This window comes from Panulirus ornatus, chromosome 11, assembly GCF_036320965.1.
Source record: "Panulirus ornatus isolate Po-2019 chromosome 11, ASM3632096v1, whole genome shotgun sequence".
In the NCBI taxonomy this organism is placed as follows: domain Eukaryota; kingdom Metazoa; phylum Arthropoda; class Malacostraca; order Decapoda; family Palinuridae; genus Panulirus; species Panulirus ornatus.
Window position 1 is genome coordinate 21189044 of NC_092234.1, and position 22992 is coordinate 21212035.

At 45.6% G+C, this 22992-nt stretch overlaps 1 protein-coding gene across 1 annotated transcript in view; it reads right to left on the reverse strand.

Annotated features, from left to right (window-relative positions):
- LOC139751372 (serine/threonine-protein kinase NIM1-like) overlaps positions 1–22992 on the reverse strand; it is a 231610-nt gene that overhangs the window by 20868 nt on the left and 187750 nt on the right. The window contains exons 5-7 of the mRNA XM_071666738.1: positions 19472–19583; positions 12051–12207; positions 1468–1638 (exon numbers count right to left, since the gene is read on the reverse strand). Of these exons, the coding sequence (XP_071522839.1) occupies positions 1468–1638; positions 12051–12207; positions 19472–19583 (440 nt within the window). The remainder of the gene's footprint in view (positions 1–1467; positions 1639–12050; positions 12208–19471; positions 19584–22992) is intronic.

Genomic DNA, 22992 nt, shown 5'->3' on the forward strand with positions numbered 1-22992 from the left:
TATACCACATCGTTCCAATTCACTCTATTCCTTGCACGCTTTTCACCCTCCTGCATGTCCAGGCCCCGATCACTCAAAATCTTTTTCACTCCATCTTTCCACCTCCAATTTGGTCACCCACTTCTCCTCGTTCCCTCCACCTCTGACACATATATCCTCTTTGTCAATCTTTCCTCACTCATTCTCTCCATGTGACCAAACCATTTCAAAACACCCTCTTCTGCTCTCTCAACCACACTCTTTTTATTACCACACATCTGTCTTACCCTTTCATTACTTATTCGATATATATATATATATATATATATATATATATATATATATATATATATATATATATATACCTTAGCCTAACCCAAGTACATATTTCATTGACCAGCCCCTACAGGATAAACAGCTGGGCAGACTGTGGATCGACTGGTACAAATCATACAGCCTAGCGTTGTACCTGCAGGCTGTTCAAAGGTTGGCTGGTTACCTGAGGTTCCCGGCCTTACACACGTCAGGGTCATTACAGCCGTCAACGCCTAGTCATGACTACCAAGTGAGAGATCTTAATCACCTTCGTCAGGAGCTCCAGATAATGTGTGGACCACAGCCTGGCCCGGGGCTCACAAATCATGACTTATGTTTCAGACGTATGTAAGATACCATCATGCATCTTCTGTGTTTTACAACTTTACATCTTCGGATAGTATGTTATAATAAGTTACAGCAACATGGTCTGTATGCCTGTTCTATATACATGCCTGTTCTCGAATTCTATCTTTCATATCTAGGTTAGAACCCTATCCAGTATCCAGTGCATTACCTATCAAGAAGGAAATGTACAAATATAACCCCGTTGTCTGCCCCTATATATTTTCAAAAGCGATGTACGACTAAGGTGTATTACGGGTACAAGCATATGACGCTCTATGGTGGAAATCATTGTACATCTGGTCGCTGACATTAGTGTTTCTTACGGTGAAAGCACCAGCAAGTTCCCGCCTCAGTGTGCCTCAGGTTATCTTGAGGGAGCTTCTGGGCGATGTATTTCTCCCACCTGTGCTTCAAGATGGCTGGCTCTTACCTTTCTAAAGAAGAGGAAGTCCAAATGTGGGAACACATGATACTTATCGGTGTATTGGTCACTCAGTACGCACGATCGGGTGGCTGCTCAGTAGGCAACACCCGATCAGTGCCTCGCCTCGTTCAGTTCAAGACCTGATGGACCCTAAACATGGACCTAGAATACTTCAAGAAACTTGCTAGTTCCGCGGCCAGACGTCTGCAGATAGTAACTACGACCAGAGATGACAAAGTAAAACCAGAAGTAAGACATCGCCTTTGAAAAAGTATGGGGGAGGAGGAAGAAGTGTCTGATATGGACACTAGAACAGAGGATATGTAGGTCCCCCTCGTGCTCCTACCTCGTTCCACACACCATCCCTTCCCCTTAAAGCAGACCTGTCGCAGCTGACCCACCTTGTACAGCTCAGGAGCAGCGTAGGGCGGGGAGCCGCAGAAGGTACTGAGCTGCTGCTGGAGATCGTTGACCCGCGTGGAGAAGCCGAAGTCGCCCAGTTTGACATGACCAGGACCCGCCAGGAAGACGTTCTCAGCCTTGATGTCCCGGTGGATGATGGAGAGGCTGTGCTGTGGGGGTCAGAGGATCACAAGGATAAGGTCATCTTCCAATACGGGGTTAGGACAAGTCTTAATAAGGCAGAGAAGTGTTTGGATGAGGCGGGGGGAAAAGCCATCCAAGATTATCACGAGAACAGACGAAGAGATCTAGTGAGGAGGGTGGTCACGTTCGTGTAATATCTAGAGGTCAACAAGGTCAACAAAGGTCGAGTCATGTACTTGATGTGTGTGGCAACCATCACTTGGTCGAAAGGTCAGCTCGTGTGCCTCACTGTTGCATTACGGTCAGTCGTTGTTATACAGGAGTTTCTGCCTCACATGACCCATTACCTCAGAGCGAGCCGGGTTATAACACACACACAATCGTTTACCTTCTTTCGTATTTAGTCAATATAACGAAAACTTTCAAAGTCCGTCACGCAGGCACAGTGAACAAAGGCGCCTTGACCTGATTGGTGGAGGACGGATAGCACTTCATGCTGATTGGATGAAAAAGCTAGTGACTTTAAGCTGATTGGATGAACCACATGCACACATTCTTTTGAGTATGTTTCTAGTATTCATAATTTCTTTAAGTATCATGACTTTTTTTCCACATTTTCTGCAGGAAAAAAAAAAATCAAGTTAAACAGCTCTCCTTTCCCTGGCTGATGAACGATAACCTTACACACTGTACATACCAACCCAGCCCTAAACCTTCCTCTGATACGCAGTGGAAATGTCATGCACCACCTACGCCATCTACAACCTAAAACAAATATCCTAAAACTCAAGTATATATCATTGATATCTATTATTTACTATACTTGATCGCCGTTTCCCGCGTCGTCGGGTAGCATCAGGAAACAGTCCAAAAAATGCCACATTCGTTCACACTCAGTCTCTAGCTGTCACTTGTAATGCACCGAAACCACAGCTCCCTTTCCACATCCAGGCCCTACAAAACTTTCCATGGTTTACCCCAGACGCTCCACATGACCTGGTTCAATCCAATGACAGCACGTCGACCCCGGTAAACCACATCGTTCCAATTCCCTCTATTCCTTGTACGCCTCTCACCCACCTTCCATCCATCCTTCCACCTCCAATTTGGTCTCTCAGTTCTCCTCGTTCTCTCCACCTCTGACACATATATCCTCTTTGCCAATCTTTCCTCACTCATTTTCTCCATGTGACCAAAAATTTCAACACTCCCTCTTCTTCTCTCTCAATCTCTTTTTATTACCACACATCTCTGATGATAGTTATGAAGGTGAAATCGCAATTCGGTAGTAGTTCAGATTTCATCTCATGTGATTTTTCAATACATTCTGCACTACATGTTTAACACAGACAATCCACATCATTATGTGCAAACCATTCATATAGTTTGTAAATTCCAACACAACACACAGGGGGGCTGGAAACTGGAGGAAGTGAAGTGTTTTAGATATCTGGGAGTGGATTTGGCAGCGGATGGAACCATGGAACGGAAGTGAATGATAGGGTGGGGGAGGGGGCGAAAGTTCTGGGAGCGTTGAAGAGTGTGTGGAAGTCGAGAACATTATCTCGGGAAGCAAAAATGGGTATGTTTGAAGGAATAGTGGTCCCACCAATGTTATATGGTTGCGAGGCGTGGGCAATGGATAGAATTGTGCGGAGGAGGGTGGATGTGCTGGAAATGAGATGTTTGAAGTCAATATGTGGTGTGAGGTGGTTTGATCGTGTAAGTAATAGTAGGGTAAGAGAGATGTGTGGTAATAAAAAGAGTGTGGTTGAGAGAGCAGAGGAGGGTGTCTTGAAATGGTTTTGGCACACGGAGAGAATGAGTGAGGAAAGATTGACCAAGAGAATATATGTGTCAGAGGTGGAGGGAACAAGAAGTGGGAGACCAAATTGGAGGTGAAAAGATGGAGTGAAAAAGATTTTAAGTGATTGGGGCCTGAATATACAGGAGGGTGAAAGGCGTGCAAGGAATAGAGTGAATTGGAACGATGTAGTATACCGGGATCGATGTGCTGTCAATGGATTGAACCAGGGCATGTGAAGCGTCTGGGGTAAACCATGGAAAGTTTTGTGGGGTCTGGATGTGGAAAGGGAGCGGTGGTTTCGGTGCATTATTACATGACAGCTAGAGACTGAGTGTGAACGAATGTGGCCTTTGTTGTCTTTTCCTAGCGCTACCTCGCGCACATGAGGGGGGAGGGGGTTGTTATTTCATGTGTGGCGGGGTGGCGATGGAAATGAATAAAGGCAGACAGTATAAATTATGTACATGTGTATATATGTATATGTCTGTGTGTGTATATATATGTATACGTTGTGATGCATAGGTATGTATATTTGCGTGTGTGGACGTGTATGTATATACATGTGTATGTGGGTGGGTTGGGCCATTCTTTCGTCTGTTTCCTTGCGCTACCTCGCTAACGCGGGAGACAGCAACAAAGCAATATATATATATATATATATATATATATATATATATATATATATATATATATATATATATATATATCTTTCTTTCCTTTCATACTATTCGCCATTTCCCGCGATAGCGAGGTAGCGTTAAGAACAGAGGACTGGGCCTTTGAGGGAATATCCTCACCTGTCCCCCTTCTCTGTTCCTTCGTTTGGAAGATAAAAAAAAAAGAAAAACGAGAGGGGAGGATTTCCAGCCCCCCGCTCCCTTCTCTTTTAGTCGCCCTCTACGACACGCAGGGAATACGTGGGAAGTATTGTTTCTCCCCTATCCCCAGGGAATGTTGAATGTTGGGGTGAAGAGGGTGGTGAGAGTAAGTGAGCTTGAGAAGGAGACCTGTGTGAGGAAGTACCAGGAGAGACTGAGTACAGAATGGAAAAAGGTGAGAACAATGGAAGTAAGGGGAGTGGGGGAGGAATGGGATGTATTTAGGGAATCAGTGATGGATTGCGCAAAAGATGCTTGTGGCATGAGAAGAGTGGGAGGTGGGTTGATTAGAAAGGGTAGTGAGTGGTGGGATGAAGAAGTAAGAGTATTAGTGAAAGAGAAGAGAGAGGCATTTGGACGATTTTTGCAGGGAAAAAATGCAATTGAGTGGGAGATGTATAAAAGAAAGAGACAGGAGGTCAAGAGAAAGGTGCAAGAGGTGAAAAAAAGGGCAAATGAGAGTTGGGGTGAGAGAGTATCATCAAATTTTAGGGAGAATAAAAAGATGTTCTGGAAGGAGGTAAATAAAGTGTGTAAGACAAGGGAGCAAATGGGAACTTCGGTGAAGGGCGCAAGTGGGGAGGTGATAACAAGTAGTGGTGATGTGAGAAGGAGATGGAGTGAGTATTTTGAAGGTTTGTTGAATGTGTTTGATGATAGAGTGGCAGATATAGGGTGTTTTGGTCGAGGTGGTGTGCAAAGTGAGAGGGTTAGGGAAAATGATTTGGTAAACAGAGAAGAGGTAGTGAAAGCTTTGCGGAAGATGAAAGCCGGCAAGGCAGCGGGTTTGGATGGTATTGCAGTGGAATTTATTAAAAAAGGGGGTGACTGTATTGTTGACTGGTTGGTAAGGTTATTTAATGTATGTATGACTCATGGTGAGGTGCCTGAGGATTGGCGGAATGCGTGCATAGTGCCATTGTACAAAGGCAAAGGGGATAAGAGTGAGTGCTCAAATTACAGAGGTATAAGTTTGTTGAGTATTCCTGGTAAATTATATGGGAGGGTATTGATTGAGAGGGTGAAGGCATGTACAGAGCATCAGATTGGGGAAGAGCAGTGTGGTTTCAGAAGTGGTAGAGGATGTGTGGATCAGGTGTTTGCTTTGAAGAATGTATGTGAGAAATACTTAGAAAAGCAAATGGATTTGTATGTAGCATTTATGGATCTGGAGAAGGCATATGATAGAGTTGATAGAGATGCTCTGTGGAAGGTATTAAGAATATATGGTGTGGGAGGCAAGTTGTTAGAAGCAGTGAAAAGTTTTTATCGAGGATGTAAGGCATGTGTACGTGTAGGAAAAGAGGAAAGTGATTGGTTCTCAGTGAATGTAGGTTTGCGGCAGGGGTGTGTGATGTCTCCATGGTTGTTTAATTTGTTTATGGATGGGGTTGTTAGGGAGGTAAATGCAAGAGTTTTGGAAAGAGGGGCAAGTATGAAGTCTGTTGGGGATGAGAGAGCTTGGGAAGTGAGTCAGTTGTTGTTCGCTGATGATACAGCGCTGGTGGCTGATTCATGTGAGAAACTGCAGAAGCTGGTGACTGAGTTTGGAAAAGTGTGTGGAAGAAGAAAGTTAAGAGTAAATGTGAATAAGAGCAAGGTTATTAGGTACAGTAGGGTTAAGGGTCAAGTCAATTGGGAGGTGAGTTTGAATGGAGAAAAACTGGAGGAAGTGAAGTGTTTTAGATATCTGGGAGTGGATCTGGCAGCGGATGGAACCATGGAAGCGGAAGTGGATCATAGGGTGGAGGAGGGGGCGAAAATCCTGGGGGCCTTGAAGAATGTGTGGAAGTCGAGAACATTATCTCGGAAAGCAAAAATGGGTATGTTTGAAGGAATAGTGGTTCCAACAATGTTGTATGGTTGCGAGGCGTGGGCTATGGATAGAGTTGTGCGCAGGAGGATGGATGTGCTGGAAATGAGATGTTTGAGGACAATGTGTGGTGTGAGGTGGTTTGATCGAGTGAGTAACGTAAGGGTAAGAGAGATGTGTGGAAATAAAAAGAGCGTGGTTGAGAGAGCAGAAGAGGGTGTTTTGAAGTGGTTTGGGCACATGGAGAGGATGAGTGAGGAAAGATTGACCAAGAGGATATATGTGTCGGAGGTGGAGGGAACAAGGAGAAGAGGGAGACCAAATTGGAGGTGGAAAGATGGAGTGAAAAAGATTCTGTGTGATCGGGGCCTGAACATGCAGGAGGGTGAAAGGAGGGCAAGGAATAGAGTGAATTGGAGCGATGTGGTATACCGGGGTTGACGTGCTGTCAGTGGATTGAAGCAGGGCATGTGAAGCGTCTGGGGTAAACCATGGAAAGCTGTGTAGGTTTGTATATTTGCGTTTGTGGACGTATGTATATACATGTGTATGGGGGGGGGGGGGTTGGGCCATTTCTTTCGTCTGTTTCCTTGCGCTACCTCGCAAACGCGGGAGACAGCGACAAAGTATAATAAAAAAAATAAAATAATATATATATATATATATATATATATATATATATATATATATATATATATATAGTTGAGGGAATAATTGGTATGCATGGGGTGTTTAGTGTTGTAAATGGAAATGGTGAAGAGCTTGTAGATTTATGTGCTGAAAAAGGACTGATGATTGGGAATACCTGGTTTAAAAAGCGAGATATACATAAGTATACTTATGTAAGTAGGAGAGATGGCCAGAGAGCGTTATTGGATTACGTGTTAATTGACAGGCGTGCGAAAGAGAGACTTTTGGATGTCAATGTGCTGAGAGGTGCAACTGGAGGGATGTCTGATCATTATCTTGTGGAGGCTAAGGTGAAGATTAGTATGGGTTTTCAGAAAAGAAGAGTGAATGTTGGGGTGAAGAAGGTGGTGAGAGTAAGGGAGCTTGGGAAGGAGACCTGAGTGAGGAAGTATCAGGAGAGACTGTGTACAGAATGGAGAAAGGTGAGAACAATGGAAGTAAGGGGAGTGGGGGAGGAATGGGATGTATTTAGGGAATCAGTGATGGATTGCGCAAAAGATGCTTGTGGTATGAGAAGAGTGGGAGGTGGGCTGCTTAGAAAGGGTAGTGAGTGGTGGGATGAAGAAGTAAGAGTATTAGTGAAAGAGAAGAGAGAGGCATTTGGACGATTTTTGCAGGGAAAAAATGCAATTGAGTGGGAGAAGTATAAAAGAAAGAGACAGGAGGTCAAGAGAAAGGTGCGAGAGGTGAAAAAAAGGGCAAATGAGAGTTGGGGTGAGAGACTATCAGTAAATTTTAGGGAGAATAAAAAGATGTTCTGGAGGGAGGTAAATAGGGTGCGTAAGACAAGGGAGCAAATGGGAACTTCAGTGAAGGGCGTAAATGGGGAGGTGATAACAAGTAGTGGTGATGTGAGAAGGAGATGGAATGAGTATTTTGAAGGTTTGTTGAATGTGTCTGATGACAGAGTGGCAGATATAGGGTGTTTGGGTCGAGGTGGTGTGCAAAGTGAGAGGGTTAGGGAAAATGATTTGGTAAACAGAGAAGAGGTAGTAAAAGCTTTGCGGAAGATGAAAGCCGGCAAGGCAGCAGGTTTGGATGGTATTGCAGTGGAATTTATTAAAAAAGGGGGTGACTGTGTTGTTGACTGGTTGGTAAGGTTATTCAATGTATGTATGACTCATGGTGAGGTGCCTGAGGATTGGCGGAATGCGTGCATAGTGCCATTGTACAAAGGCAAAGGGGATAAGAGTGAGTGCTCAAATTACAGAGGTATAAGTTTGTTGAGTATTCCTGGTAAATTATATGGGAGGGTATTGATTGAGAGGGTGAAGGCATGTACAGAGCATCAGATTGGGGAAGAGCAGTGTGGTTTCAGAAGTGGTAGAGGATGTGTGGATCAGGTGTTTGCTTTGAAGAATGTATGTGAGAAATACTTAGAAAAGCAAATGGATTTGTATGTAGCATTTATGGATCTGGAGAAGGAATATGATGGAGTTGATAGAGATGCTCTGTGGAAGGTATTAAGAATATATGGTGTGGGAGGCAAGTTGTTAGAAGCAGTGAAAGGTTTTTATCGAGGATGTAAGGCATGTGTACGTGTAGGAAGAGAGGAAAGTGATTGGTTCTCAGTGAATGTAGGTTTGCGGCAGGGGTGTGTGATGTCTCCATGGTTGTTTAATTTGTTTATGGATGGGGTTGTTAGGGAGGTAAATGCAAGAGTCTTGGAAAGAGGGGCAAGTATGAAGTCTGTTGGGGATGAGAGAGCTTGGGAAGTGAGTCAGTTGTTGTTCGCTGATGATACAGCGCTGGTGGCGGATTCATGTGAGAAACTGCAGAAGCTGGTGACGGAGTTTGGTGGGGTGTGTGGAAGAAGAAAGTTAAGAGTGAATGTGAATAAGAGCAAGGTTATTAGGTACAGTAGGGTTGAGGGTCAAGTCAATTGGGAGGTGAGTTTGAATGGAGAAAAACTGGAGGAAGTGAAGTGTTTTAGATATCTGGGAGTGGATCTGTCAGCGGATGGAACCATGGAAGCGGAAGTGGATCATAGGGTTGGGGAGGGGGCGAAAATTTTGGGAGCCTTGAAAAATGTGTGGAAGTCGAGAACATTATCCCGGAAAGCAAAAATGGGTATGTTTGAAGGAATAGTGGTTCCAACAATGTTGTATGGTTGCGAGGCGTGGGCTATGGATAGAGTTGTTCGCAGGAGGATGGATGTGCTGGAAATGAGATGTTTGAGGACAATGTGTGGTGTGAGGTGGTTTGATCGAGTAAGTAACGTAAGGGTAAGAGAGATGTGTGGAAATAAAAAGAGCGTGGTTGAGAGAGCAGAAGAGGGTGTTTTGAAATGGTTTGGGCACATGGAGAGAATGAGTGAGGAAAGATTGACCAAGAGGATATATGTGTCGGAGGTGGAGGGAACGAGGAGAAGAGGGAGACCAAATTGGAGGTGGAAAGATGGAGTGAAAGGGATTTTGTGTGATCGGGGCCTGAACATGCAGGAGGGTGAAAGGAGGGCAAGGAATAGAGTGAATTGGAGCGATGTGGTATACAGGGGTTGACGTGCTGTCAGTGGATTGAATCAAGGCATGTGAAGCGTCCGGGGTAAACCATGGAAAGCTGTGTAGGTATGTATATTTGCGTGTGTGGACGTGTGTATGTACATGTGTATGGGGGGGGGGGGTTGGGCCATTTCTTTCGTCTGTTTCCTTGCGCTACCTCGCAAACGCGGGAGACAGCGACGAGGTATAAAAAAAAAAAGATATATATATATATATATATATATATATATATATATATATATATATATATATCATACAAGCCTGGCCCATAGTCTAGCGGTTAGCTTTCTCGCCTCTTGCACAGGGATCCTGGGTTCGATCCTGGCTGTTGGAGGTTTGTATGTTCTATGAAGGTGCGCTATGCACTTTGTTCGTGTATATATATATATATATATATATATATATATATATATATATATATATATATATATATATATATATATATATATATATACACACACATATTTGGGTATAACATTTTTCTGCATACCTCATCCACACACAAGATGTCTGGTTGTCTACGTCATTGCCTGACACGTCATAAACCACAACACTTGACCAGCCAGTGAACTGTGAGTCGTGACCTTCCACTTACTCTCGTGCAGGGTTAAGCGGCCCGGAGGCTTGACTTCCAGTGGTGGGGGGGGTAATCGATGAACTAAGAACTGGAGCAGCGTTCTGGAAAGCTGGAACGACTTCGCTCTGGAATACAAACTTGCCAATATATTGTCCACCACAACACCTACTTTACGGTCGCCACACATGAACTGCGCCAGCAGGAACCACGATACATTGTGACCTCCACCCCCCTGGCTGCAGCACGACCCTACACCACGCACGACCAGCACACAGCTACGGTGGGTGGTGTGGGGGAATCACCAGCCCCCAGGAAGCTATGGTGGGAGCTGTGGGGGAATCACCAGCCCACAGGAGGCTATGGTGGGTCGTGAAGGAAAATCACCAGCCCTCAGGAGGATATGGAAGATGGTGTGGGGGACTCACCAGATGGGGGACTCACCAGATGGGGGACTCACCAGGTGGGTGATGGGAGGTATCATGGGGGACTCACCAGGTGGGTGATGGGAGGTATCATGGGGGACTCACCAGGTAGGTGATGGGAGGTATCATGGAGGACTCACCAGGTAGGTGATGGGAGGTATCATGGGGGACTCACCAGGCAGGTGATGGGAGGTATCATGGGGGACTCACCAGGCAGGTGATGGGAGGTATCATGGGGGACTCACCAGGCAGGTGATGGGAGGTATCATGGGGGACTCACCAGGTAGGTGATGGGAGGTATCATGGGGGACTCACCAGGTGGGTGATGGGAGGTATCATGGAGGACTCACCAGGCAGGTGATGGGAGGTATCATGGAGGACTCACCAGGCAGGTGATGGGAGGTATCATGGAGGACTCACCAGGTAGGTGATGGGAGGTATCATGGAGGACTCACCAGGTAGGTGATGGGAGGTATCATGGGGGACTCACCAGGCAGGTGATGGGAGGTATCATGGAGGACTCACCAGGTGGGTGATGGGAGGTATCATGGAGGACTCACCAGGTAGGTGATGGGAGGTATCATGGGGGACTCACCAGGTAGGTGATGGGAGGTATCATGGGGGACTCACCAGGTGGGTGATGGGAGGTATCATGGGGGACTCACCAGGTAGGTGATGGGAGGTATCATGGAGGACTCACCAGGCAGGTGATGGGAGGTATCATGGAGGACTCACCAGGCAGGTGATGGGAGGTATCATGGGGGACTCACCAGGCAGGTGATGGGAGGTATCATGGAGGACTCACCAGGTAGGTGATGGGAGGTATCATGGGGGACTCACCAGGCAGGTGATGGGAGGTATCATGGGGGACTCACCAGGTAGGTGATGGGAGGTATCATGGGGGACTCACCAGGTGGATGATGGGAGGTATCATGGGGGACTCACCAGGCAGGTGATGGGAGGTATCATGGGGGACTCACCAGGTGGATGATGGGAGGTATCATGGGGGACTCACCAGGTGGATGATGGGAGGTATCATGGGGGACTCACCAGGTGGATGATGGGAGGTATCATGGGGGACTCACCAGGCAGGTGATGGGAGGTATCATGGGGGACTCACCAGGTGGATGATGGGAGGTATCATGGGGGACTCACCAGGTGGATGATGGGAGGTATCATGGGGGACTCACCAGGTGGATGATGGGAGGTATCATGGGGGACTCACCAGGCAGGTGATGGGAGGTATCATGGGGGACTCACCAGGTGGGTGATGGGAGGTATCATGGGGGACTCACCAGGTAGGTGATGGGAGGTATCATGGGGGACTCACCAGGTGGATGATGGGAGGTATCATGGGGGACTCACCAGGTGGATGATGGGAGGTATCATGGGGGACTCACCAGGTGGATGATGGGAGGTATCATGGGGGACTCACCAGGCAGGTGATGGGAGGTATCATGGGGGACTCACCAGGTAGGTGATGGGAGGTATCATGGGGGACTCACCAGGCAGGTGATGGGAGGTATCATGGGGGACTCACCAGGTAGGTGATGGGAGGTATCATGGGGGACTCACCAGGCAGGTGATGGGAGGTATCATGGGGGACTCACCAGGTAGGTGATGGGAGGTATCATGGGGGACTCACCAGGTGGGTGATGGGAGGTATCATGGGGGACTCACCAGGCAGGTGATGGGAGGTATCATGGGGGACTCACCAGGTGGGTGATGGGAGGTATCATGGAGGACTCACCAGGTAGGTGATGGCAGCCAGGACCTGAGTGAAGACCTTGGCTGAGTCGTTCTCCGGCAGGCGACCCTCGGCCGTGACCCGGTTGAAGAGCTCCCCGCCTGGCGCGAACTCCATCACCAGGTGGATACGAGACAGCGTCTCCACCACCTCGAACAACCTGGATATAATAATGATAATAATAATAATAATAATAATGATAATAATGATAATAATAATGATCTTTTTTTCTTTCATACTATTTGCCATTTCCCGCGATAGCGAGGTAGCGTTAAGAACAGAGGACTGGGTCTTTGAGGAATATCCTCACCTGGCCCTCTTCTCTGTTCCTTCTTTGGGAAAAAAAAAAAAAAAAAAAAAAACGAGAGGGGAGGATTTCCAGCCCCCCGCTCCCTTCCCTTTTAGTCGCCTTCTACGACACGCAGGGAATACGTGGGAAGTATTCTTTCTCCCCTATCCCCAGGGAATTATAATAGTAATAATAATGATAATGATAATAATAATAATAATAATAATAATAATAATAATAATAATAATAATTTTTTTTTTTTCATACTATTTGCCATTTCCCGCGATAGCGAGGTAGCGTTAACAACAGAGGACTGGGCCTTTGAGGGAATATCCTCACCTGGCCCTCTTCTCTGTTCCTTCTTTTGGAAAATTAAAAAAAAAAAAAAAAAAAAAAAGAGGGGAGGATTTCCAGCCCCCCGCTCCCTTCCATTTTAGTCGCCTTCTACGACACGCAGGGAATACGTGGGAAGTATTCTTTCTCCCCTATCCCCAGGGAATAATAATAATAATAATAATAATAATGATAATGATAACAACAAAACAGCAATAATGATAGTGAGAAACTGCAGAAGTTGGTGACTGAGTTTGGAAAAGTGTGTGAAAGTAGAAAGTTGAGAGTAAATGTGAATAAGAGCAAGGTTATTAGGTACAGTAGGGTTGACGGTCAAGTCAATTGGGAGGTAAGTTTGAATGGAGAAAAACTGGAGGAAGTAAAGTGTTTTAGATATCTGGAAGTGGATCTGGCAGCGGATGGAACCATGGAAGCGGAAGTGAGTCACAGGGTGGGGGAGGGGGCGAAAGTTCTGGGAGCGTTGAAGAATGTGTGGAAGTCGAGAACATTATTTCGGAAATCAAAAATGGGTGTTTGAAGGAATAGTGGTTCCAATAATGTTGTATAGTTGTGAGGCGTGGGCTATAGATGGGGTTGTGCGGAGGAGGGTGGATGTGCTGGAAATGAGATGTTTGAGGACAATATGTGGTGAGAGGTGGTTTGATCGAGTAAATAATGAAAGGATAAAAGAGATGTGTGGTAATAAAAAGAGTGTTGTTGAGAGCAGAAGAGGGTGTATTGAAATGGTTTGGTCACATGGAGAGAATGAGTGAAGAAAGATTGACAAAGAGGATACATGTGTCAGAGGTGGAGGGAACAAGGAAAAGCGGGAGACCAAATTGGGGGTGCATGGATGGAGTGAAAAAGATTTTGAGCGATCGGGGCCTGAACATACAGGAGAGTGAAAGGCGTGCAAGGAATAGAGTGAATTGGAACGATATGGTATACCAGGGTCGACGTGCTGTCAATGGACTGAACCAGGGCATGTGAAGCGTCTGGGGTAAACCATGGAAAGGTCTGTGAGGCCAGAATGTGGAAAGCTAGAGATAGCTAGAGACTGAGTGTGAACGAATGTGATCTTTGTTGTCTGTTTTCCTGGCGCTACCTCGCTGAAGAAGGGGGTAGCGATGCTGTTTCCTGTGGGGTGGGGTAGCGTCGGAATGGATGAAGTCTAGCAAGTATGAATATATACCCGTGTATATACATGTATGTCTGTGAATGTGTATGTATATGTATGTAAATGTGTATATGTTGATATGTATATGTATATGTACATATATATGCGTGTATGGGCGTTTATGTGTATATATGTGTATACGAGTGGATGCACCATTCTTCGTCTGTTTCCTGGCGCTACCTTTCTGACGCGGGAAACGGCGACCAAGTATAATAAAATATAGAAAATAATGAAAATTATAATAATCAGGATGGTAGTAGTTCCCTGGCCTGCTGGTGTTTAGTATCTACTAACTAAACTTGCAGCTGAAGATGATACGTAGAAAATATGCACAACAAACTGTAGGGTTATAAAACATACACAACAAATTGTGGGGTTATAAAACATACACAACAAACTGTGGGGTTATAAAACATACACAACAAACTATTTTGCTTTGTCGCTGTCTCCCGCGTTTGCGAGGTAGCGCAAGGAAACAGACGAAAGAAATGGCCCAACCCACCCACATACACATGTATATACATACACGTCCACACACGCAAATATACATGCTTATACATCTCAACGTATACATATATATACACACACAGACATATACATATATACACATGTACATAATTCCTACTGTCTGCCTTTATTCATTCCCATCGCCACCCTGCCACACATGAAATAACAACCCCCTCCCCCCTCATGTGCGCGAGGTAGCGCTAGGAAAAGACAACAAAGGCCACATTCGTTCACACTCAGTCTCTAGCCGTCATGTAATAATGCACCGAAACCACAGCTCCCTTTCCACATCAAGGCCCCACAGAACTTTCCATGGTTTACCCCAGACGTTTTACATGCCCTGGTTCAATCCTTTGACAGCACTTCGACCCCGGTATACCACATAGTTCCAATTCACTCTACTCCTTGCACGCCTTTCACCCTCCTGCATGTTCAGGCCCCGATCAATGAAAATCTTTTTCACTCCATCCTTCCACTTCCAATTTGGTCTCCCACTTCTCCTCGTTCCCTCTACCTCTCACACATATATCCTCTCTGTCAATCTTTCCTCACTCATTCTCTCCATGTGACCAAACCATTTCAAAACACCCTCTTCTGCTCTCTCAACCACACTCTTTTTATTACCACACATCTCTCTTACCCTTACATTACTTACTCGATCAAACCACCTCACACCATATATTGTCCTCTAACATCTCATTTCCAGCACATCCACCCTCCTCCGCACAACTCTTTCTATAGCCCACGCCTCGCAACCATATAACATTGTTGGAACCAGTAATCCTTCAAACATACCCATTTTTGCTTTCCGAGATAATGTTCTCGACTTCCACACATTCTTCAACGCTCCCAGAACTTTCGCCACCTCCTCTACCCTATGATTCACTTCCACTTCCATGGTTCCATCCGCAGCCAAATCCGCTCCTAGATATCTAAAACACTTCACTTCTTCCAGTTTTTCTCCATTCAAACTTACCTCCCAATTGACTTGACCCTCAACCCCACTGTACCTAATAACCTTGCTCTTATTCACATTTACTCTCAGCTTTCTTCTTTCACACACTTTACCAAACTCAGTCACCAGCCTCTGCAGTTTCTAACACGAATCAGCCACCAGCGCTGTATCATCAGCGAACAACAACTGACTCACTTCCCAAGCTCTCTCATCCACAACAGACTGCATACTTGCCCCTCTTTCCAAAACTCTTGCATTCACCTCCCTAACAACCCCATCCATAAACAAATTAAACAACCATGGAGACATCACACACCCCTGCCGTAAACCAACATTCACTGAGAACCAATCACCTTCCTCTCTTCCTATACGTACACATGCCTTACATCCTCGATAAAAACTTTTCACTGCTTCTAACAACTTGCCTCCCACACCATATATTCTTAATACCTTCCACAGAGCATCTCTATCAACTCCATCATATTCCTTCTCCAGATCCATAAATGCCACATACAAATCCATTTGCTTTTCTAAGTATCTCTCACATACATTCTTCAAAGCAAAAACCTGATCCACACATCCTCTACTTCTTCTGAAACCATACTGCTCTTCCCCAGTCTGATGCTCTGTACATGCCTTTACCCTCTCAATCAATACCCTCCCTTATAATTTCCCAGGAATACTCAACAAACTTATACCTCTGTAATTTGAGCACTCACTCTTATCCCCTTTGCCTTTGTACAATGGCACTATGCAAGCATTCCTCCAATCCTCTGGCACCTCACCATGAGTCATACATACATCAAATAACCTTACCAACCAGTCAACAATTCAGTCACCCCCTTTATTAATAAATTCCACTGCAATATCATCCAAACCCGCTGCCTTGCCGGCTTTCATCTTCCGCAAAGCTTTCACTACCTCTTCTCTGTTTACCAAATCATTCTCCCTAACCCTCTCACTTTGCACACCACCTCGACCAAAACACCCTATATCTGCCACTCTATCATCAAACACATTCAACAAACCTTCAAAATACTCACTCCATCTCCTTCTCACATCACCACTACTTGTTATCACCTCCCCACTAGCCCCCTTCACTGAAGTTCCCATTTGTTCCCTTGTCTTACGCACTTTATTTACCTCCTTTGAAAACATCTTTCTATTCTCCCTAAAATTTAATGATACTCTCTCACCCCAATTCTCATTTGCCCTCTTTTTCACCTCTTGCACCTTTCTCTTGATCTCCTGCCTCTTTCTTTTATAATCTCCCAATCATTTGTAATCGTCCAAATGCCTCTCTCTTCTCTTTCACTAATAATCTTACTTCTTCATCCCACCACTCACTACCCTTTCTAATCTGCCCACCTCCCACGCTTCTCATGCCACAAGCATCTTTTGCGCAAGCCATCACTGCTTCCCTAAATACATCCCATTCCTCCCCCACTCCCCTTACGTCCTTTGTTCTCACCTTTTTCCATTCTGTACTCAGTCTCTCCTGGTACTTCCTCACACAAGTCTCCTTCCCAAGCTCACTTATTCTCACCACTCTTTTCACCCCAACATTCTCTCTTCTTTTCTGAATACCTCTACAAATCTTCACCTTCGCCTCCACAAGATAATGATCAAACATCCCTCCAGTAGCACCTCTCAGCATATTAACATCCAAAAGTCTCTCTTTCGCGCGCCTATCAATTAACACGTAATCCAATGACGCTCTCTGGCCATCTCTCCTACTTACATACGTATACTTATGTATATCTCTCTTTTTAAACCAGGTATTCCCAATCACCAGTCCTTTTTCAGCACATAAATCTACAAGCTCTTCACCATTTCCTTTTAGAACACTGAACACCCCATGTACACCAATTATTCCCTCAACTGCCACAGTACTCACCTTTGCATTCAAATCACCCATCACTATAACCCGGTCTCGTGCATCAAAACTACTGACACACTCACTCAGATGCTCCCAAAACACTTGCCTCTCATAATCTTTCTTCTCATGCCCAGGTGCATATGCACCAATAATCACCCATCTCTCTCCATCCACTTTTAGTTTTACCCATATCAATCTAGAGTTTACTTTCTTACATTCTATCACATACTCCTACCACTCCTGTTTCAGGAGTAGTGCTACTCCTTCCCTTGTTCTTGTCCTCTAACTAACCGCTGACTATACTCCCAAAACATTCCCAAACCACTCTTCCCCTTTACCCTTGAGCTTCGTTTCACTCAGAGCCAAAACATCCAGGTTCCTTTCCTCAAACATACGACCTATCTCTCCTTTTTTCTCATCTTGGTTACATCCACACACATTTAGATACCCCAATCTGAGCCTTCGAGGAGGATGAGCACTCCCCGCGTGACTCCTTCTTCTGTTTCCCCTTTTAGAAAGTTAAAATACAAGGAGGGAAGGGTTTCCACCGCTCCCCCCCCCCCCCACTCCCGTCCCCTTTAGTCGCCTTCTACGACACGTGAGGAATGCGTGGGAAGTATTCTTTCTCCCCTATCCCCAAGGATATGCAACAAACTGTGGGGTTATAAAACATACACAACAAACTGTTGGGTTATAAAACATACACAACAAACTGTGGGGTTATAAAACATACACAACAAACTGTGGGATTATAAAACATACACAACAAACTGTGGGGTTATAAAACATATACAACAAAGTGTGGGGTTATATAAGAAAGTGTTGGCAGAACTTGTGTTATTGGTAATGTTCACAAAGGCTGGGATGGAACTGTTCCTGTACCAACTAGAAGCAGACTCGATGAGGTTGTAATGCTGACCTGTAACTCGGGGACGAGGGATCTCTATGATCATGAGATGACGGTGGCGAGGGTAGAGTGGTACATAATTTGAGGAACTGGGAAGGGTGGGAGGGGTGTGGGGTGGTGAGGAAGGTATAGTAAACATAACAGCAGAGTTACAGAAACTAGAGAAATTACAGAAACTTTGAGCAATGATGATTGTGGTATTACAGCCACGACCACTTGGACACGTCGATCCTGAAGTGAAGATGCGACACAAACGAGGGTACGTGGACGTGCACGGCTGGGCTACTGAGGAGGAGAAGGTGTGGGTGATGGTGATGAGTGATGGTGGTCAGCTGAGGGATGGGTTCCATGTGTGACCCGTGACCGACATGTTACAGTGCCCGTGACCGACATGTTACAGTGATGGGTCGAGCAGGGCTGTAACACCAGTGGGTGGGTCACCTTCCCGGCTGCCTGGGGGTCCGTCAAGGGGGCCCCCTGGGAACCACCCAGCCCCCACACACACAAATCTACAGTAATAGTTAGAGCCACAAGCATGAGAGGTGAGACGTGTGTGGTGATGTGGGGGTCACTATGTGTTGTCATGTGGTATGTGAGAGCCACAAGCATGAGAGGTGAGACGTGTGTGGTGATGTGGGGGTCACTATGTGTTGTCATGTGGTATGTGAGAGCCACAAGCAGGAGAGGTGAGACGTGTGTGGTGATGTGGGGGTCACTATGTGTTGTCATGTGGTATGTGAGAGCCACAAGCAGGAGAGGTGAGACGTGTGTGGTGATGTGGGGGTCACTATGTGTTGTCATGTGGTATGTGAGAGCCACAAGCAGGAGAGGTGAGACGTGTGTGGTGATGTGGGGGTCACTATGTGTTGTCATGTGGTATGTGAGAGCCACAAGCAGGAGAGGTGAGACGTGTGTGGTGATGTGGGGGTCACTATGTGTTGTCATGTGGTATGTGAGAGCCACAAGCAGGAGAGGTGAGACGTGTGTGGTGATGTGGGGGTCACTATGTGTTGTCATGTGGTATGTGAGAGCCACAAGCAGGAGAGGTGAGACGTGTGTGGTGATGTGGGGGTCACTATGTGTTGTCATGTGGTATGTGAGAGCCACAAGCAGGAGAGGTGAGACGTGTGTGGTGATGTGGGGGTCACTATGTGTTGTCATGTGGTATGTGAGAGATGTGTTTGTGTACATGGTGCCACCGTCCCACATGACCCAGGGCCTGGACCAGGGTGGGCCGGGCTACCTGACCAGCGGCTGGCCCACTGCCTGGCCGTGCATGTGGTTGTGGGGGGTGGATGAGGACGGGAGTGTGGGAGGCGTGTGGTAGGGAGGGGAAGGCGTGTGGTAGGGAGGGGAAGGCGTGGGTGTAGGACTAACCTGATAATGTTAGGGTGTGCGACAGCGTCCATGTTGGAGATCTCCCGGGCCAGCATCCTCTGTGTCTTCTGATCCAACTTGGCTTTCTCTATGACCTTGACTGCCACTTTGTCTATCAGGAAGACACACACACCTTCAGTCTACACCCTGTACACTTCCACCCTACACCTTGTACACTTCCACCCTATACACCTTCACCTTGTACACCTTCACCCTACACCATGTAAACCTTCACCCTGTACACCTTCATCCTGTACACCTTCAGCCTACACCATGTAAACCTTCACCCTGTACACCTTCAGCCTACACCATGTAAACCTTCACCCTGTACACCTTCAGCCTACACCATGTAAACCTTCACCCTGTACACCTTCAGCCTACACCCTACACACCTCCACCCTGTACACTGACTCGGGTGGGGTACATATTACCGTCTGCGTCAACCATTACACCTTGTGAGGGTGAATATTACCATCTGTGGAAGAATATTACCATCTGTGGAAGAATATTACCATCTGTGGCGAATATTACCATCTGTGGAAGAATACTACCATCTGTGGAAGAATATTACCATCTGTGGAAGAATATTACCATCTGTGGCGAATATTACCATCTAAGGAAGAATACTACCATCTGTGGAAGAATATTACCATCTGCAGCGAACATTAACTCCTGTGGTAGAAAATCACCATATGTGGCGAATATTACCATCTGTGGAAGAATATTACCATCTGTGGCGAATATTACCATCTGTGGAAGAATACTACCATCTGTGGAAGAATATTACCATCTGCAGCGAACATTAACTCCTGTGGTAGAATATCACCATATGTGGCGAATATTACCATCTGTGGAGGAATATTACCATCTGCGGCGAATATTACCATCTGTGGCGAATATTACTGTGGTAGAGTATTACCATCTGTGGTAGGATATTACCATCTGTAGCGAATGTTACCATCTGTGGTAGAATATTACCATCTGTGGCGAATATTACCATCTGTGGAGGAATAATGATGTGGGGGGATATGATTGTCTGTGGAGGAATATTACTGTTTCGGGAAATATCAACTTTGAGGAGAAATATTATCCTCTATGGGACAATATTACTGTATTTGGGGGAATACTGCCGTCTGTGGGGGAATATTACTGTATGTGGGGGAATACTGCCGTCTGTGGGACACTATTACTGTATGTGGGGGAATACTGCCGTCTGTGGGGGTATATTGCTGTATGTGGGGGAATACTGCCGTCTGTGGGGGAATATTACTGTATGTGGGGGAATACTGCCGTCTGTGGGGAAATATTACTGTATGTGGGGGAATACTGCCGTCTGTGGGGGTATATTGCTGTATGTGAGGGGATACTGCCGTCTGTAGGGGAATATTACTGTATAAGGGGGAATACTGCCGTCTGTGGGGAAATATTACTGTATGTGGGGGAATACTGCCGTCTGTAGGGGAATATTACTGTATGTGGGGGAATACTGCCGTCTGTAGGGGAATATTACTGTATAAGGGGGAATACTGCCGTCTGTGGGGAAATATTACTGTATGTGGGGGAATACTGCCGTCTGTAGGGGAATATTACTGTATGTGGGGGAATACTGCCGTCTGTGGGGAAATATTACTGTATGTGGGGGAATACTGCCGTCTGTAGGGGAATATTACTGTATGTGTGTGGGAATACCCTGCGACCACAGTAACTCACAGTAACCCACAGCAGGACACACTATCAACAAATGAATCACATTTGTTACAAAAGTTTGAATATTTGAAACTTTGCAGGAAATGAATCAGATAATTACCTTCCAGGATCTTAATGACTCACTGAAGTAATTACAATACACTTTTTAATGACATCACACCCTGACTGGACTTAGACAAAACAAATAACCCAACGTTTGCCGCCTTATCCACACAAACGTTTAACCCAGCTGATGATAGCAGTAAACGTTGGAGATCCCCGCAACTCATACCATAAACGTTGTCTAAAAGTACTTCAGCGTATTTACTATATATTCAAATGTCTATCGGATTTTCTGAAAGACATCAATATATTCTTAACTAACTTACTAATAAATCTCGTCATGAAAAATAAAACGTATCGCTTGACGAAATAACTGACAACCAAGCAGGACTTTGTATATTTCTCTGGTATAAAGTTACGAAAAATATCCAGCAAGCAACGTGGGCGAGTGACGTAGACATGTGGGCGGGGCTACGGCCCGGTGTTTACCCCAGGATGGACGAGAACCTTCTTAATTACCGGACTGTCATGACAGGTTACTGAACCACCTCTCTTGCTGCTTTCCCTCAAGATGGCACAGTTAGTGCCGTGGCTAAATGTGTACCAGATAAAGAGGCCGTTGTAGAGAAAAACAGGTTGTTTAATAGTTAATAAGACAGTTGATACGGGTGTCTCAGCTTCCGCGTACACGTTAATCCTATGAAGAGGAGAGTGTATGGGGCAGGGGTGTGGGCGCAGCCTGGAACACCGTGAGACATCTCAGCTGTGTAGAGCTGGCCCTCCACACACACACACACACACACACAGCAGGTCGTGCTCATACAAGAGACGATATCTAACATTTTCCGGGCCATCCTCACACTTCACATGACCAGAGGAGAGTGTGACCTGATGTTACGAAGCAGTTTCGTAAGATGACGTTACACCGACCAGGTCACCACAGTCTGGTCACACATCCTTGATGGGTGGAACGTATAAAGTGTTACCTTAACGAGGCGGCCATCTTATGAGTGTGATTTTCTATACAATTGATCAACGACTGATTTATAGAGTCGCATCAGAACCTCTCTAATGGGCCAAGACTGCGCTGCTTCCAGAAGTGGGGTAACGTTGAATTCCTTGGGGTGAGAAAATGTATTACGTGACTGCCTTCCTAAAACAGTCTCACCTATGTTAACATTTCACCAACGGTGTATTCTCGGGAGTCCGGTAACACCGACGCCATGATCAGAACTACGGAAACAAATGTGCGTTCAAACAAGGATTTTTTTTTTTTAAAAAGTTCTCAATTGTACATTTATTTCATATATAATTTTCCAATTTCTAATGAAGTAATTTAGAAATATACAATCTTGAATCTTAAGATGACAACGATCTAAACTGTCCCTCTTTGAGCGCACACTTGAATGCACGTTGCCGTAGGAAATGGACGAACGATCAATACAAATCTTGTATGGGAAATCAAGTCCAGTTTTCATTGGTTCATTTCTCAACATGATCTTCCTGCCGCTACTAATATAACTCCGCATCTCCTCACCATTACCAACAGCTGTCCGCTTCCGCAGAGTTTACTGCTTACTATCTATCATATCTAACAGCCAACCCCGAGGTCATGACACTGCTGATATAACTTACATTGAATTAATGGTATGATTTTACCCGATATTCCTTGATGTACGTCGCTGTGTCCGGAAAAATAAACTTTATCCGTTAGTGACATCTTGAATCCCTGTGCTCAACGGTTCACAGGATGAACATGGCGGCCGTCACAT